The sequence below is a fragment of the Prionailurus bengalensis genome, chromosome A3 (assembly GCF_016509475.1).
Source record: "Prionailurus bengalensis isolate Pbe53 chromosome A3, Fcat_Pben_1.1_paternal_pri, whole genome shotgun sequence".
Classification (NCBI taxonomy): domain Eukaryota; kingdom Metazoa; phylum Chordata; class Mammalia; order Carnivora; family Felidae; genus Prionailurus; species Prionailurus bengalensis.
This window is the reverse complement of record NC_057354.1, coordinates 62,456,871-62,472,927: the sequence shown is the minus strand read 5'-3', so window position 1 is coordinate 62,472,927 and position 16,057 is coordinate 62,456,871. Positions and strand designations below refer to the sequence as shown.

The window sequence follows — 16,057 nt, the reverse complement described above, 5'->3', positions numbered from 1 at the left end:
GGACTCAGTCTGTGTACGTTTAGGCACAGAGGGTCCTTGCTCACCCTAGAGTCTCCCCAGTCTCCCTTTGTTTCCCTTGATTTTGTTTTTCCCCTCTTTGTCAATTAAAAAAAAGTCTAGTAGTGAAACCTGCCCATCAAGTAGAACAGTATCAGAAGGGTACAGAGTAAGGGCCTCTCCCCCAAACTCCACATAACCCCAGAGGTGATCACTGTCTGCTCTTCCATGCAATTCAAGGCAATTCAACTCCTCCCCCCATCCCGCCAAGCGCCAGCCCTGAGTTTCTGCACAGGCAGCTGGCACCACTGCTTGCTGTTCCATCAACAGTCTGTGTGGGGCTTCATTCCACATTCTGTCTGTCCATCCAGCCTGCTGCCTTTTCCCCAGAGCAGTGGCGGCCACTATTCAGTACTCCTGCTCCATTGCTGTTGATTTAGGTTGTTTCTGGTTTGAGGTTGTTAACAGTGTTCTGTTTGCTTCTGTGTCTTTCTGCTTTGGGAAAGATTATAGCCAACTTTCTCCCCGTGGAATTTCTGATTCCTAGGTTAGAGACCTTTAGTTTTGAGACAGGCTGCCAGATCGGCCTCCTGAAATATGCCATTTACCTGTCCACAAAACAGAGGACCCTGTGACAGCATGTTTGTCTCCCCCAACACTGGGCATCACCAGTCTTGGAGTGTGCCAGTCTGACAGGTGGTAAAAGCTACTTCGCTTTTTACTCTGGTTCCACCTGATGGCATAGTTTAGCTGGCTGCCTTAGACCACCCAGAACATTGTTTCTGTTTCTAGAAGACACTCCTGGATGGGCAGCCTCCAGCAGGCAGAGAGGCCTGGGGGCCAGACCCAGCTCTGAGTGGGTGCTGCCTGCTGGAGGACCTTGATGGATCTCTTGCCCCTGTTGGCTCATGTCTAGAGGGTTTTTGTGTGTGTGTGTGTGTGTGTGTGTGTGTGTGTGGTTTTGTTTTTTGTTTTTTTAATATTTATTTATTTTTTAAAAAAAAATTTTTTTTCAACGTTTATTTTTTTTTATTTTTGGGATAGAGAGAGACAGAGCATGAACGGGGGAGGGGCAGAGAGAGAGGGAGACACAGAATCGGAAACAAGGCTCCAGGCTCCGAGCCATCAGCCCAGAGCCCGACGCGGGGCTCGAACTCACGGACCGCGAGATCGTGACCTGGCTGAAGTCGGACGCTTAACCGACTGCGCCACCCAGGCGCCCCAATGTTTATTTATTTTTGAGAGAGAGACAGAGTGCCAGCAGGGAAGGGGAAGAGTGAGCTGGGGACAGAGGATCTGAAGCAGGCTCCATGCTGCTGATAGCAGAAAGCCCGACGGAGGGCTTGAACTCATTAACAGTGAGATCATGACCTGAGTTGGATGCTTAACTGACTGAGCCATCCAGGTGCCCCTCATGTCTAGAGTTTTTTTGTTTTTTGGGTTTTTTTTTTTTTTAATTTTTTTTTTTCAACGTTTATTTATTTTTGGGACAGAGAGAGACAGAGCATGAACGGGGGAGGGGCAGAGAGAGAGGGAGACACAGAATCGGAAACAGGCTCCAGGCTCTGAGGCATCAGCCCAGAGCCCGACGCGGGGCTCAAACTCACGGACCGCGAGATCGTGACCTGGCTGAAGTCAGAGGCTTAACTGACTGCGCCACCCAGGCGCCCCTTTTGGGTTTTTTTTTAATGTTTATTTATTTTTGAGACAGAGAGAGACAGAGCATGAATGGGGGAGGGTCAGAGGGAGAGGGCAACACAGAATCTGAAGCAGGCTCCAGGCTCTAAGCTGACAGCACAGAGCCCAATGCGGGGCTCGAACTCACGGACTGTGATATCATGACCTGAGCGAAAGTCGGACGCTTAACCGACTGAGCCACCCAGGTGCCCCCCCTTTAAAAAAAAAAAAAATTTTTTTTTTAATGTTTATTTTTGAGACAGAGAGAGACAATAGAATTTTTAATCAAATGTAGCCATGGTTCTGTCTAGCAAAGTGCTGAAAGTGTTTTGACCACAACTTGCAGCTGGAAATGAGTGTAGCATAGTGACTGGCATGTGTGTGAAAGTTGCACAGAACATACTCCCCCACCCCCCGCCCCAGTCACATGTGGCGTACTCTGATATCTTTTTCCTTTATTCTGTTTTTTAAAATGCTGCTCCTGAGAACTGGTGCCTCTCTGGAGTTCTGAGGAACGCATCCTGGGGTTGGGGGATTTCCAGCGGCCTTAGAGACTTGGAAAATGTCCTCTACAGAGAAGTTCTTCGAGTGGGGCCTAAGACTGGGTTGTGAAGGGGACACTGCATAGGAGACCCTAGCTTGACCTCAGCTCTCCCAGGGTTTTTTCCCTTAAGCTGCTCCAAACCTGTGTCCCTGTGTGGGGTACACAGTTCCATTCAAACTGAAGTGTGGGCCAAGCCCTTGGCTGTCTCCTTCCTGTCATGCACTGGGGCAGGGGGCATGAGAACAGGGTAGACAATCAGAAAGAGGGCCAGGAAAGCCCTGCTACCCCACAAAGCTTCTGTGGAGGGTCCCTCCACCCTCCCTCTGCTACCCAACTTTCTCTTGTTTTAGGTTGAAAGGGTGGCCTTTCTCTAATTATAGTATTTGCCTGGCCTAATTACAGCCCGGGCTAATTTGTTAATGGTTTTGGGAACTGAGAGCCTTTGCCTCGGGCAGTATCACAGCCCCTGGGTACATGCTGGGGAGTTTGCCAAGGAGAGCAGAGTGAAGGAATGTGAGTGCCCCGTGGGGCCCCATGGGCAGCCTGGGCTGTCTGAGGAGCCCCATGTCCAGTTGGCACACACATGTCTCTGACTGATGGCTCCACTGTCCATGGATTGTCAATGTGGGTCTTTCCCCTCTCCAGGACTCTCAGGAGATCCTGATACACGGCACCAGACAGGCCCTTGCCATTTTCATTCTACTGAAACAAAAGGTCTGAAATGCCTTGAGATTTAAAAAATACTTTTGGTTTTCCTTTTCATAAGAGCAATATCTGTTTGCAGTAGAAACTTCAGGAAATAAAGAAAAGGGGAAAAAAAACGCCCATACCCCACCCCAGTGACTCATGACCCCAAGTGTGTTAACGTTTTGGTGGAGGAGTCTCATGCCTGATCCCTTTGTTCTTGCCTGACTCATTGCATTGTTCCCCCCTCCCCCCCCCCCCCCTGCCAGGGAAGTCCCACCTGGCCATCGTGCAGAAGGTGAACAACGAGGGTGAAGGTGACCCCTTCTACGAGGTGCTGGGCCTGGTCACCCTGGAGGATGTCATTGAGGAGATCATCAAATCTGAGATCCTGGACGAGTCGGATATGTACAGTGAGTTCCATCCTCTCCACAGGCCTGGAACCCTTTTCCTATTCACATCCTAGGTGTCCCTAGGTGAGAAGGCCACAGTGCAAGTACATGGGAGGGCTGGCACCCTGAGACCCAGGAACTCCGTGTCTCACCCCGGCCAGGGATCTTGCCCTGGTGCAGACACTGCTGCTTGTGCCTGGAAGAAAGGACTGCAGAGCTGGGGACTGGGGAGCAGGTTCTAGTCTGTTCCTGAGTCATTGGGATTCAGTGTTCTCAGTTCTAGATTCTGCCTCTTGCAGCTGACAACCGAAGCCGGAAACGAGTATCTGAGAAGAACAAACGTGACTTCTCAGCCTTTAAGGATGCTGACAATGAACTCAAGGTGAAAATTTCACCTCAGCTACTTCTGGCAGCTCATCGCTTCCTGGCCACGGGTAAGAGCAAGTGGAGGGCCTTCAGGTGTTGATGGGATACAGTCATGGAAGAAGGATTCTAGGCCTCTGGCTACTTTCTCCCATGGGACAAGGGCTGTGGCAGGTGAAAGGTATGGGGAAAACATGATTGCCTCTGAAAGGGGGCAAGGCGCCTTCCCTCTATCCCTGGGGCACTCCTTGTGATTTGTTTTCTTTGTTGATGGGTTGCCATTGCAAATTTCTAGGAAGCAACCAAGTTGGTTTTGAAAATAACCACTGGGAGTACCTGAAGTGGGCCCTGGGGTTCCCCAGACCCATGGGTGCTGGGGAGGAGGAGGGAGAAAGAGGCCTTTCCACATACTGTGGGCCCATAGCTCTTGTCTGGCACAGCTCTTGTCTGGCTCATGCACTCCAAGGAGTCTCAATCCAGTTCTGTTCTCATCTCTCCTCCTTCCCCTCTGCCTGAATTTGCTGGGTCCAGCAGGACTTGACCTCTAGGTCAATGACATTTCTCTCTTCTCACCCCTGACTCAAAGCCCCTTTGGGGATCTGGATGATTGATTTGAAAAGCTCCTCCCTATTCCCCACCTCCCCCCAAAATCTGACTTCCTTCCTAACTCTCACTTGCTGAAGGATGTTAATTCTCTTTATTTTTCCTGCCAGGATATTGACAATAGTGCTAATGATAATAATGATGATAATATTTATGAAGCACTTTCCATATGGCAAGAATGTATCCAAGAGGTTTTTTTTTTTTTTTAATGTTTATTTATTTTTGAGAGAGAGAGACACACACAGCTCACACAGTGTGAGCAGGAGAGGGTCAGAGCGAGAGGGAGACACAGAATCTGAAGCAGGCCTCCAGGCTCTGAGTTATCAACACAGTACCTGATACGGGGCTCAAACTCACAAACGGTGAGATCAGACCTGAGCCAAAGTCAGACACCTAACCTACTGAGCCACCCAGGCGCCCCAGAGCATGTTTTGTTTTTAAAGTAACCTCTATACCCAATGTGAGGTTGTAACTTGCGACTCTGAGATCAAGAGTCCTATGTTCCACTGACTGAGCCAGCCAGGAGCCCCAACCCTACGAAGTTTTGTTTTGTTTTGTTTTGTTTAATTATTATTATTTTTTTAGAAATCTTTTTTTTTTTTTAATGTTTGTCTATTTTGAGAGAGAGAGAGAGAGCTGCACCTATATGAGCAGGGGAGGGGCAGAGAAAGAGAGGGAGAGACATAGAATTCTAAGCAGGTTCCACGGTATCAGTGCAGAGCCTGACACAAGGCTTGAACCCACAACCTGCGAGATCATGACCTGAGCCAAAATCAAGAGTCAGATGCTCAGAGAAATACAAATCAAAACCACAATGAGATACCATCTCACACCAGTCAGAATGGCTAAAATTAACAACTCAGGCAACAACAGATGTTGGCGAGGATGCGGAGAAAGAGGATCTCTTTTGCATTGTTGGTGGGAATGCAAACTGGTGCAGCCACTCTGGAAAACAGTATGGAGTTTCCTCAAAAAATTAAAAATAGAACTACCCTATGACCCAGCAATTGCACTACTAGGTATTTATCTAAGGGATACAGGTGTGCTGTTTCGAAGGGGCACATGCACCCCCATGTTTATAGCAGCACTATCAACAATAGCCAAAGTATGGAAGGAGCCCAAATGTCCATCGATGGATGAATGGATAAAGACGATGTGGTGTGTATATATACAATGGAGTATTACTCGGCAATCAAAAAGAATGAAATCTTGGCCATTTGCAACAACATGGATGGAACTAGAGGGGATTATGCTAAGCAAAATTAGTCAGAGAAAGACATATCGTATGACCTCACTCATGTGGAATTTGAGATACAAAACAGATGAACATAGGGAAAGGGAAACAAAAATAATATAGGGAGGGGGACAAAATATAAGAGACTCAAATACAGAGAACAAACTAAGGGTTGCTGGAGGGGTTGTGGGTGGGGGAATGAGCTAAATGATCAAGGGGCATTAGGGAAGACACTTGTTGGGGTGAGCACTGGGTGTTGTACATAGGGGATGAATCACTGAATTCTACTCCTGAAATCATTTTTGCACTAACTTGGATGTAAATTTAGAAAAATAAATAAATTAAAAAAAAAAAAAAAAGAATCAGATGCTCAGAATCAGATGTTGAGCCACCCAGGTGCCCCAACCCTACGAGGTTTTTAATCCCCATTTTACAAATGTGGAAACTGAGGCACAGGTTAAGTAACTTGCCCAAGATCACACACTATTAGTGCAGGCGCCGCCATTCCAGCCTAGGCAGGCGGGCCGACTGCAGTGTAACCTGTTTGGATCCAAAGGTGCTTCCTTCCCAGGGAGGTACAGAACCAAAGGGAAGGGCCTGGGCAGGGAGGGGGCTGTGTTCCCCACGTTGCCTATTCCAGGCCCCCTGTGAAGTCCTTGTCTCTCTTCCTACAGAGGTTCCCCAGTTCAGCCCCTCTCTAATATCTGAGAAAATCCTGCTTCGGCTGCTCAAGTACCCAGACGTCATTCAGGAACTCAAGTTTGATGAGCACAACAAATATTACATCCGCCATTACCTGTACACCCGGAATAAGCCGGCCGACTACTTTATCCTCATCCTGCAGGTAAGTGGCCTGCTCCGTGCCTGCCCCCCTGTGCCCACTGTCCCCTCCTTGCCTGCTGAAGTGGCTGGGGGACACAGGGCTTTCCTGCCTAGGGAACGTCCAGCCTGCCCCTGAGCCTCTGCTCCCCCTTTGCCCACCCTCTTCCTGAGAGGCCACCCTTGAGTCTCCAGGTCAGGGTACCTGAACTCTTCGGGGCTCTGGAACCAGCTCTTCCTTGCCCTTACTTCTCCCTCTTGCTTTGTCCTTTTTTCCCTCCGTTGAGTTCTCTTTCTCAGTCTGTTTGTCTTCCTGGCCCTGTGTTCTTCCAGGGGAAGGTGGAGGTGGAGGCCGGGAAGGAGAACATGAAGTTTGAGACAGGCGCCTTCTCCTACTATGGGACCATGGCCCTGTCCTCGCCCACCTCTGGTGAGTCGCTGGGTTGCATCTGTGCTTCTGTGCTGCCCTCCAGCATACCTGGGTTGGGTGGATACTTAGACTGGCACCCAGAACCTGGGACAGTCCAGGTGGCTCAGGGGAGAGGGAGGCCAGTCAGGGCCAGAGCTGTCAGGGACTAGCAGAGGTGGTCCAGAAGAGCTGTGACTGGCTCCTTAGGACAGGATTCTGAGAGTGGGGAGAAGAGATGGGAAAGGGAATCTGCGCAAAGGCCTGCATGGAGCTGAGAGCATGTCTTGAGATGTGAGAACAGCTTGCCAGAGTTGGGGGAGGACCATGGGGAGTAAGGACATGTCGGGGAGCCCCAGAAAGTTGGCAGCATTTGGTTGTGATAGGAAGCAGGAAGCCACTGATGGCCTTTGAGCAGGGGGAAGTACGACAGCAGAATGGGCCAACCAGGCAAGCAGCCACAGCAGCGAGAAGAATGAGTGGAGGCAGGTGGAGGGAGGCCACAGGCTCTTGCTCATGGAGACTGGCTTAGGGAATTGAGGTGGAGAGTGAGGGGGTCCAGAGTGCCTATGGTTGGGAGCCAGGCCGGGGCCTATTTGCTGGGCAGGTTGCAGATGGGCTTGACTTTTCTGGGGGCTTAGCCACTGCCTTTTGGTTAAGGGCTGGTTCTTTTTTTTTTTTTTTTTTTTTTTTTTTTTATGTTTATTTATTTATTTTGAGAGAGAGAGATAGCAAGTGGGGCAGGGGCAGAGAGAGGGAGACAGAATCCCAAGCAGGCTCTGCACTGCCACTGAAGAGCCCGGCATCGGGCTTGAACTCACGAACTGTGAGATCATGACCTGAGCCAAAATCAAGAGTCAGATGCCTAACTGACTGAGCCACCCAAGTGCCCAGAGGGCTGGTTCTGATGGCAGAAAGGGATTTGGGACAAAGAGGGACTGGACATGCCCTCCAAGAGAGGTTGTGGGAAGTCCAGGGAAGGGCCACTCTGGCCACCCTGGCGCTTTCTGCTCCTCCAGTCCTGGGTAGTTCAGGCTCCCCTTGCCAGAGGGACCTTGTGACTAAAGTGGCACCCTGCAGGCAAGACCCAAGTCTTGCCAGATTGGCTCCTCACCAGTTGTATGACCCCTCTTAACCTCCAGAGGGGCTCCAGGTTGCTGCAGGCTGGGAAGTGAAAATCTACTTTACTGCTGGGGGACAGGCCACACATTTAGGTGTGTGTGCATCTCCTGGAGAGCCTCTGTGCTCTGCCTGTTGCTGTCCTTTGACAAAGAGGACCTGTGCAGGGGCCAGGGCATCCACGTATATTGACACAGCTCAGCTTATCCACTGGTGTGACATAGCTCTGCCCCTCCACCAGCATGAGCAGGCTCCAGGAAGGAGAGAGTGAGGAGACAAGGTTCCAGAGCTGGGTTTTGGAGCAGTTGTTCTCTGCCTGGATGCATTGGGCCTAAGGAGGATTTCTCTGCCCCTCCCAAGAGCACCTCTTGCCATCCAGCTGGGGGAAATCTTGTCCAGAAAGGCACACAGTCATGGGACATTTCCTCCAGGCACACTTTCTCTGCAACAATGCCTTAGAGGCTTGGGTCAGAGTCCTGGGCTCTATCCTTTGACCTGGAGGCACTCAGTTCCTACTTGGAGTGGCCAAAAGGAAGAAGGGATGACTTCTGGGGGGCTTGTTTCACTGTGGAAGCTTCTGCCCCTCTCTGAGCAGGGCTTGTTGGATTGCCCTAAGCCCCTCCCCATCAGAGCCATGTCCCCCTTTCCATTGTGTCCCCTCTTTGCCCAAGGGAGCCTGACCCCCAGCACATCTGCTTCTCTATCCCATACCTGTGGCTCCATGTTCTGCCTCCTCACCCTACCCATCGCTGACCTTTTCCTCTTTTGCTCCAGTGCCTTCAACCCAGGTCGGGTGTCCGCCTGGCAAGCGGAACTCCCTGCTCTCCTGGCTCTCAGGTAACATGGCATGGCTGGAGAAGTTTGCACTGCCACCTATCGCCTGAGCCCACATACCACAGCTCTACTAACCTCTCCCAGCAGGCACTGGGGCTCCCCACAGCACCTCAGGCCATCCCACCCGTTCACACTTGTGGGCCAGCTTGATTTGCACTGGCTCTGCTTGGCCTAGGGCCCAATTACTGGGTGGCCTTGCCCTGGTTCTGGAAGAGCATCCCCAAAGGTCCTTCAGTCCTTGAGAAGACACACACACATGCACACGCACATACACACACGCACGCATGCACACAGATAGGGTGGGAAGGGAGGGTTGCTTCTGGCCAGGCCAAGTGAACCCAGCTGTTCGGCACCCCCTGATCAAGGCCACTCACAAACATCACAATGCCTGTCATGTCATCAGCTTTTTCTAAAAAACTTTCCTCCTTTCTTCACAGGCTTTGCTCTTCATTCTGTTGCTGCTGGTGTCTGCCTGCCAGGGGGAGGCAGCTGCCGGGCAGTTAGAAGTGCGGCCCTGGGCAGACTGCCCTGTTTGAATGCTGTCTCTGCAGTTACTAGCTAAATGATTCCGGGAGCTGACTTACTCTAAGTCTTTGTTCCCTCTTGTGAAATGGGAACAATATATGTGCCCACTTCTTAGAATTGTCAGGAGCAGTGAGAGAATTGGTATGAAATGTTAGAGCTCAATTGTTACTTCTGTTTTCTTCTTGATTACAACTAAAATGTGCTATTCCAATCATAAACTATTGAGGAAGAGGCCCAATGCCATATACTGTTTCTGGCCTTTGCTGGGACACACTCTTGAGCCTTATCCCAGAATTGCTGGGCTGACTGAGTCAGTTCTCAGTCATTTATGTGGAGGCAGCAGAGGGTGGCAGAAGGTGCTGGTCTCACCATCAGAATTCTGGCCTGACCTGGTGAGCCCAGGGGAGGTTAAGAGCATTACAAGTGCCTTTGAGCTCCAGTCTCGCTGTGTAACTTAAAGAAGCTCCTGAGGCCCTGACAGTCCTATCACCAGAGTCCATCTTTTCCCATTTTATATTCGTACAGCTGGGTTTTTTCTCCTCAGCTGTACCAAAGGACATGTTTTTATCGATTCTCTTTAAAAAAAAGTAAAAAGGTGATTTAGAAGACACTCAGCCTTTTCAAACAGCCACCTTTTGGCTGTAATAGAAGTGGGAAGCTGACAATGGCCTTTGAGTGGGTGATGTCCAATGACAACAGAATGGACCATGTTGGTCCTCCTTGGCCAACATCTCAGCCCCCTCTTCTCTCTTCTGCACTTGCTTTTGTGTCACACTGGCCAGGAGTTTATGTATACATGGTTCAGATCCTGATGTTTGTACCTAATATGGGAACAGAGATGCTTTTCCTTAAGCTTTCTGGTTAGACCCACGCAGTATTCCCCCAGGCACATGTGCCTGCATTTGTTATTCCGCCCCTTATGTACGTTCATTGGGGTCTAAATAACACCAGGATATGTTGTGAAAAAACTTTCTGTGTTTAAGATTATGTTCTCAGGATATTCTTTCAGAATGAAATTACCAAGTCAAAATCTCTTAATTTTTTTTTACACATTTATAGTTCTGTTTTAATCATAAAAGCAACGTAGCTTATTTAGAAAGTTGAGCAAATAGAAAAAGTCTTAAGAAAATTAAGAAGTATCATAATTTCATTATTCAGAAACGTTTCATATTTTGGTCTTTCTTTTTGGGCTTCTATTTTTAAAGGGCCGTGTCACTAATATGTGTTGTTTTTAAATTCAGTTTCTGGAGCATTAATAAGCATTAATAAAAGCATTCCATCATCCAAATGATTAACATGAAATATTAGGTAATATCTTTAGTATTTGTGTTTCTTTTCTAGGACTTAATCAGAGATGTTAGGTTAGGATAAGTGATATATGCACACGATCCTCTCTAATGATTGTACACCGCCCAATCATAGACTACCCAGACTATATTTTCCTAGTTTTATGAATGAAGCTCAAAGATAGAGTATTACTCAGTTCAGTATCCCTCAGTTAAACTTGAATTGGTCCTTCAGTCACCTGGATTCATTGTGTTTGCTGTCTTCACTGAACTATTTGTTAGAATAGCTAACTTAATAGTTAGTAACCTAGTGGTTAAGTAAATAAGCTTAGTGCACTTCCTGTTTGTTTAAAAGAAACCAGCATGCCTTCACAATTAACTTCTTTGTGCATTTCATTGTTTTCTAAGTGTTCTCAAAAATAAGAGCTAATGATGTACAATATGGGTACAGTTCCTTTTTCAAAATAAGGAGTCTGTTCCTTCCTCATTTGTGGTTGAGTCATCCCCCTTTCCTGGTTACAGTCGTCTGAATGGAGGCCTGTGCTGCCCCTGGTCATGGGAAGAGGCGCCTTCACCACTACCCCAGTCTTTTCCTCAAGGGAGGGGCACTTGGACCAGCCTGGAGAAAACCACCAGAGTGGGAGGCCTGGAGCTCTGGAGGCTCTAGGTTCCTGTGAGAGGAACCTGCTGCCCTTGTCCCTCTTGTCACATTGACTGGGGCCAGCAGACACAAGTGGCTGGGACAGTTCCACCCAGAACAGGTCATGTGCAGAACATACTTTTGATCGCTGAAAAGCATTTTAAGGGGCGCCTGGGTGGCTGGGTCAGTTAAGTGTCTGATTCTTGATCTCAGTTCAGGTCTTGATCTCAGGTTCATCAGTTCGAGCCACACATTGGGCTCCGCGCTGGGCATGAAGCCTACTTAAAAACAAAAACAAAAAACAAAACAGCATTTTAAGATGTGAATAGGGCATGGTGTTGTGAGGTCTGTGTGGATGCGCAGGGAGAGGGTGCAAACTGTATGTCTTCCTTTAATATAATTTAAAAGTATATAGTGTATGTCACCTGATATAAGCTGGTACAGAGACAAAGATAGCGACTTGTCTGCCATGGCAGGGTAATCACTATGTTGCCCTTGACTGATTAGTTGTTGGGGAAATGAGGGGTTGTGCAGCTATAAACTTTCTGTGTCTTCTTCGGTTTTTGTTTTCTGCTTTGGTAGGCTTTTTAATACTTCTTGCACAACACTTCTAAACAAACTAACTCATTTGCTTTGATGAGGTCAGATCTTCTACAGTTGGAGCTTCTGCTTGTCCTTAAGAACTGTTCCCATTCCTGGTGGGGGCCCTGCTCCCGGGTGTCCGTGGGACAGGTTAGCAAGAGGTTGTGAGGGGCCACCGGGGGCTCCTGGCCTGACGACCTGTCTCTCCCTACAGACCACTCCCCATCCCACCCCACCACCCTCAGTCGCTCAGCCTCCCTCAGTTACCCGGACCGGACGGATCTCACGAACACAGCTACCTTGGCTGGCAGCAGCAACCAGTTTGGCAGCTCCATCCTGGGCCAGTACATCTCTGACTTCAGTGTCCGGGCGCTCATGGACCTCCAGTACATTAAGGTGAGTGCTTCCTGTGTCTCCATCTGGGAAGCGCTGTCTTCCTCGTCCTAGGCATTTGGATGACTCTGCCTCAGCAGTCAGCAACTTCTTTCTTTCGCCCACCACACATGGCACTGAGGGCCTGCTCCCAAGATGTGTGTCCTCCTTATTCTCGTTCCTTATTTTCACTAGCTTCCAGAAACTCCAGCTAGTCATGTCCTCTCTTCTGGACTCATAGCCCAACCCTGACCAACCCTGTTCCCCCGGGTCCTGTAAGGTTTGCCTCTCAGTTCCTGCTCTCTGTGAACCTCATCCCTTCCTCCTGCAGATCACTCGGCAACAGTACCAGAATGGGCTGCTGGCCTCACGCATGGAGAACTGCCCTCAGTTTCCCCTGGATGGCTGCACCATCTGCACGGAGAACTTGGCCGGGAAGGCTGAGCTGCCTGTGGTAGATGAGACCACGACTCTTCTCAATGAGCGCAACTCTTTGCTGCACAGAGCTTCCCATGAGAGTGCCATCTGACAGGAGGGCCCGGGGCCCCCCGCCAGCCCCGCGGGGGTCTCCCCAGTGGGCCCACATGAAGATAGGGAGCCTGTTAGGCCAGGAGGGGTGCAGATAGCCTGTCTAACTGAGCAGCCAGATGGCCCCCAGAGTGTGGGGGTTTTGGCCTCTGACAGGGACCTCTGAACAACTCTGAGGTAGCAGCTGCCCAGTTCTAGACTGGTAGGGCAGTGGGCCAGCTACCATGAGCAAGGCTGTTTTTTACTGAGAGAATTTCTGAACTAGGCTCACTGCTCCTCTTTTTAAATATTGTTTGGGGAAAGGAATAGGGAAGGGAAGACAGGGTTAAGGAACTTTATTTAAAACAATTTTTTTTCCCCATAAAAACTTTAATTAAAAGGGGTAGGGTTTCTCACCCCAGGAAGCAATAGCCATAATCTGCTCCCAGCCGTGACCTTCTGGCTTATGTCCCTGACTCAGGGAGCCCACTCTTCCTCCTCTTCCTCCTCTCCCTCCTCCTCCTCCTCCTCCAGAGATGGGATCCTAGAGGCCCACTGGAGGAAGGTTTTCTCTCGGGAGGAAGATAGTTCCTTCCAGGAAACAAAGAACCAAATAGCGCTGAGAACAACTGCCTGGACACATGCACTGAGGCTTGTCTGACGTTGCCGAGGCTGAAGGATTCTGGGTAACTGTGATGAGGGACATGGTACTCCCAGCTACAGAGAGGAGCACACCTACTCCTGTCAATCGCTGGATCCTGGAGTTTCCTAGAACTCTGCCGATGGGCTCTTCTGGTGAGTTGGGCTAGGCTGAGGATTCTCACCCCTGTCTCCACTGGTTTGACTCAGAGCAGGGTCTCACACCTTGAAGATCACTTACCCCTGCTCCCCAGGCCCTGCCCTTACTTTTACCAAAGGTTTCCCCCTAGGTGGGAGAGCATCTGTCTACATTACGGGTGACTTGTCTGAGATACTCCTTTCCATTCCAGGAGGGAATCTGGTCATGGGCATCTGTGTTGTTAGCAATTAATCCATCCCCCTTCCCACCCCACAATGTAAGTCAAATGTTAGTCACTGACCTATGAAGCCCTTCTTTCCAGACTCCCTGCTTCTCATCCCAAAACCCCTATGCCTCTTGGGGATTGAGGACAACAGGACACATAGGAAGCCAACCTAAGGTTCTTCATGCCCTTTCCTGTGTGGCTGAGGCTTACCCAACCCTGTTCACACATGTACAAAACCCAGGAAAGGAAGTTTCTTCCTAAAAGGCACACAGCTGGCAGCCCTGTTGCCCCATCTTTGTAATCCTAGCCTGAGTTGTCATCTTGGCCTTGGCTCAAGCTGGTGGTACTGGAACCCGAGAGCTCCGTCCCCACATGGAGTTCTGCCCAGGCGGTTTTTCCTTGGGGCTGAATTAGGCCTTGCTGCGGGGCTCCAGGCTTGCCACTGTTGGGGAGGCTGTGGGACCAAGGTCCATGTTGGCCCTTTCATCAGGTGAAACAGGTGCCCAGGGCCTAAGATCAGGCGAGGGAGACTCGCAAGCCTTCTACCTAAGTAGTATTTATTGACCCTTTCTTCAGTCAGTGACTTCTGTCACCCCAAGTACTCTATTCTTCAAGCGCCTGGAGAATCCTAACTCTTGGGACCAGGAAATGTACCAAATATACTTGCCTGGCCAGTTTAAAGTCTTCCCCAGTCACAGAATTTATTCGTAAAAGTCTGGAGAGAAAGTGGGAACACCCATGGGTTCTCAGTCATGAGAAAAATAGACACTAGACCTTTATTCCCTGTTGGGGGAAACCCCTCAGTTTTCCACAGGAGCAGCTTGCTTTCTGAGTCCGCACGGGAGCTTGCAAAGCTGTGTTCCTGAGAGACCTGAGTGCCAGGTGGAGCAGACCGTATTGGCCTGAACCAAGTGAGTGTGTGTGAAGTAAAAGGAGCAGGTGCACACACTTCCACAGCTACCTCTTTGCACACACAGTTACTACCAACAGATGGTCCCTCCTCCCCCTCCCTTTTCCCATTTATAATCACTTCTTGCAGAGGGTCATAATTATTTCCAAATATTACTGGTCCGATGACTTCCTCCTCCCAGTGCAATTTTTCACTTCCTATTCCAACCTCTGGTTCCTGGGCTGAGCCATACCCTGGAACTGGCCCGCCCCTGCATGTCTTCCCATGTAAGGGAGACCTTCGCAAATGGCCTCCAAATGGGTAGGCAAGTCACAGCCACCGTAGCAAATAACTCCTATTTATTTTGCATAAGATTTTAATTTGTATATTTTTGTGATTTATTTTGGCATTGTTATGAGTTTGACTCTCGGGGAGTTTTGTTGTATGACTCTTGTGTCTTTTGTCACAAGACAATGATAATATTTGCTAAACAATATATGGAATTTATTTTTGATTGGTAATAAAAAATGAAATATGAAATCTTGGTGAGTCTGTAATTTGCCTCTTTGAGTTCTGTCAGTATTCGGTACCTGTCATAAAGATAGTGGCTGTGGTTGGCTGTCACCTATGACAGGGTAAGGGGCAAGTATTCTGGCACTGTTTAATAGTAAAAAGGAAAGCAGAAATGAAATTTACAAAATATGTGTAATCAAGGCTATTGTCACAGGAGCTAGAGAGTGCCAGCTGCTGTTAGATGTACAGGGCAAATGTGCTCAACTGCAACAATGAGGGGTCTTGTCAAAATGGACACCATAGTCTTCTGCCTATGGGTACCGGAGGGGGCAGTCAGCATGGGCAAGTTTCCCCTTCTCTCTCCCCTGAGGGCCCAAGGAGAAAGCTTTATCCAAAAGTATGATCACATTGTTTCATAACATGCAGTCGCCTTTTTGTCCTTGCCCATGAAGTTGGTGGAGGACTCAAAGTTGGAGAGCTCATCCCCTGAAGAACCCACCTGAGAGTCGCCTCACTGCATCCACTCTTGAGGTTTCTGCTGGGTAGACTTGCGCAGCGCCCATAGGTGCTGTAGCTGTGGTAATCGAGTATGCTGAGGCCAGAGGCTCAAGCAAGCCAGGCTTAACAGAGCAGACAAATGTGGGGAATATTTAAAGGGGAGAGAAAAGGACATTCCAGATAAAATAGCAGATGCAAAAGCTTGTGTATAGGGGGACACGAGAATAAATTTCATCTGACCATATGTTCCACACATGTTTAAGTCCCTGCTACATGCCAGGTGCCACCAACAACTCAATGAGTTTGGTGAGGAATAGTCCCTGAGGGAGATAGTCATACCAGAAACTTCTGATCTCCTGTGTCCTCCACGTGGAACTCTTCTCCCAGGTCTTTGTGAGGCTCACCCCCTCACTTCATCTAAGTTTCCATTCAAATGCCACCTCCTTGGAGAAGACTTCCCTGGTCACCCCATCTAAAACAGCATGGCCCCAGTCCCTCTGTCCATTTCCTCATCTTGCTTCGTTTTGCTCCATAGCATTTACTGCCAGACAGTAAAATGAGGATTTATG

The 16,057-nt window shown here is 49.1% G+C and overlaps 1 protein-coding gene across 3 annotated transcripts in view; it reads left to right on the top strand.

Moving 5' to 3' along the window:
* CNNM4 (cyclin and CBS domain divalent metal cation transport mediator 4) overlaps window positions 1-15,017 on the top strand; it is a 41,754-nt gene extending 26,737 nt beyond the window's left edge. The window contains exons 2-9 of one of the 3 annotated variants that reach the window (XR_006300931.1): window positions 3,172-3,315; window positions 3,594-3,728; window positions 6,169-6,338; window positions 6,647-6,743; window positions 8,613-8,675; window positions 11,920-12,101; window positions 12,409-13,379; window positions 14,393-15,017. Coding sequence is in view for 2 of the 3 variants with exons in the window: in XM_043603262.1 (XP_043459197.1) it covers window positions 3,172-3,315; window positions 3,594-3,728; window positions 6,169-6,338; window positions 6,647-6,743; window positions 8,613-8,675; window positions 11,920-12,101; window positions 12,409-12,606 (989 nt within the window). In the remaining variant the exon portion in view is untranslated. Of the gene's footprint in view, window positions 1-3,171; window positions 3,316-3,593; window positions 3,729-6,168; window positions 6,339-6,646; window positions 6,744-8,612; window positions 8,676-11,919; window positions 12,102-12,408 lie in introns of all 3 variants that reach the window. The other 2 variants (XM_043603262.1, XM_043603263.1) reach the window with 2 other exon arrangements.
* Window positions 15,018-16,057: the final 1,040 nt, after the last annotated feature.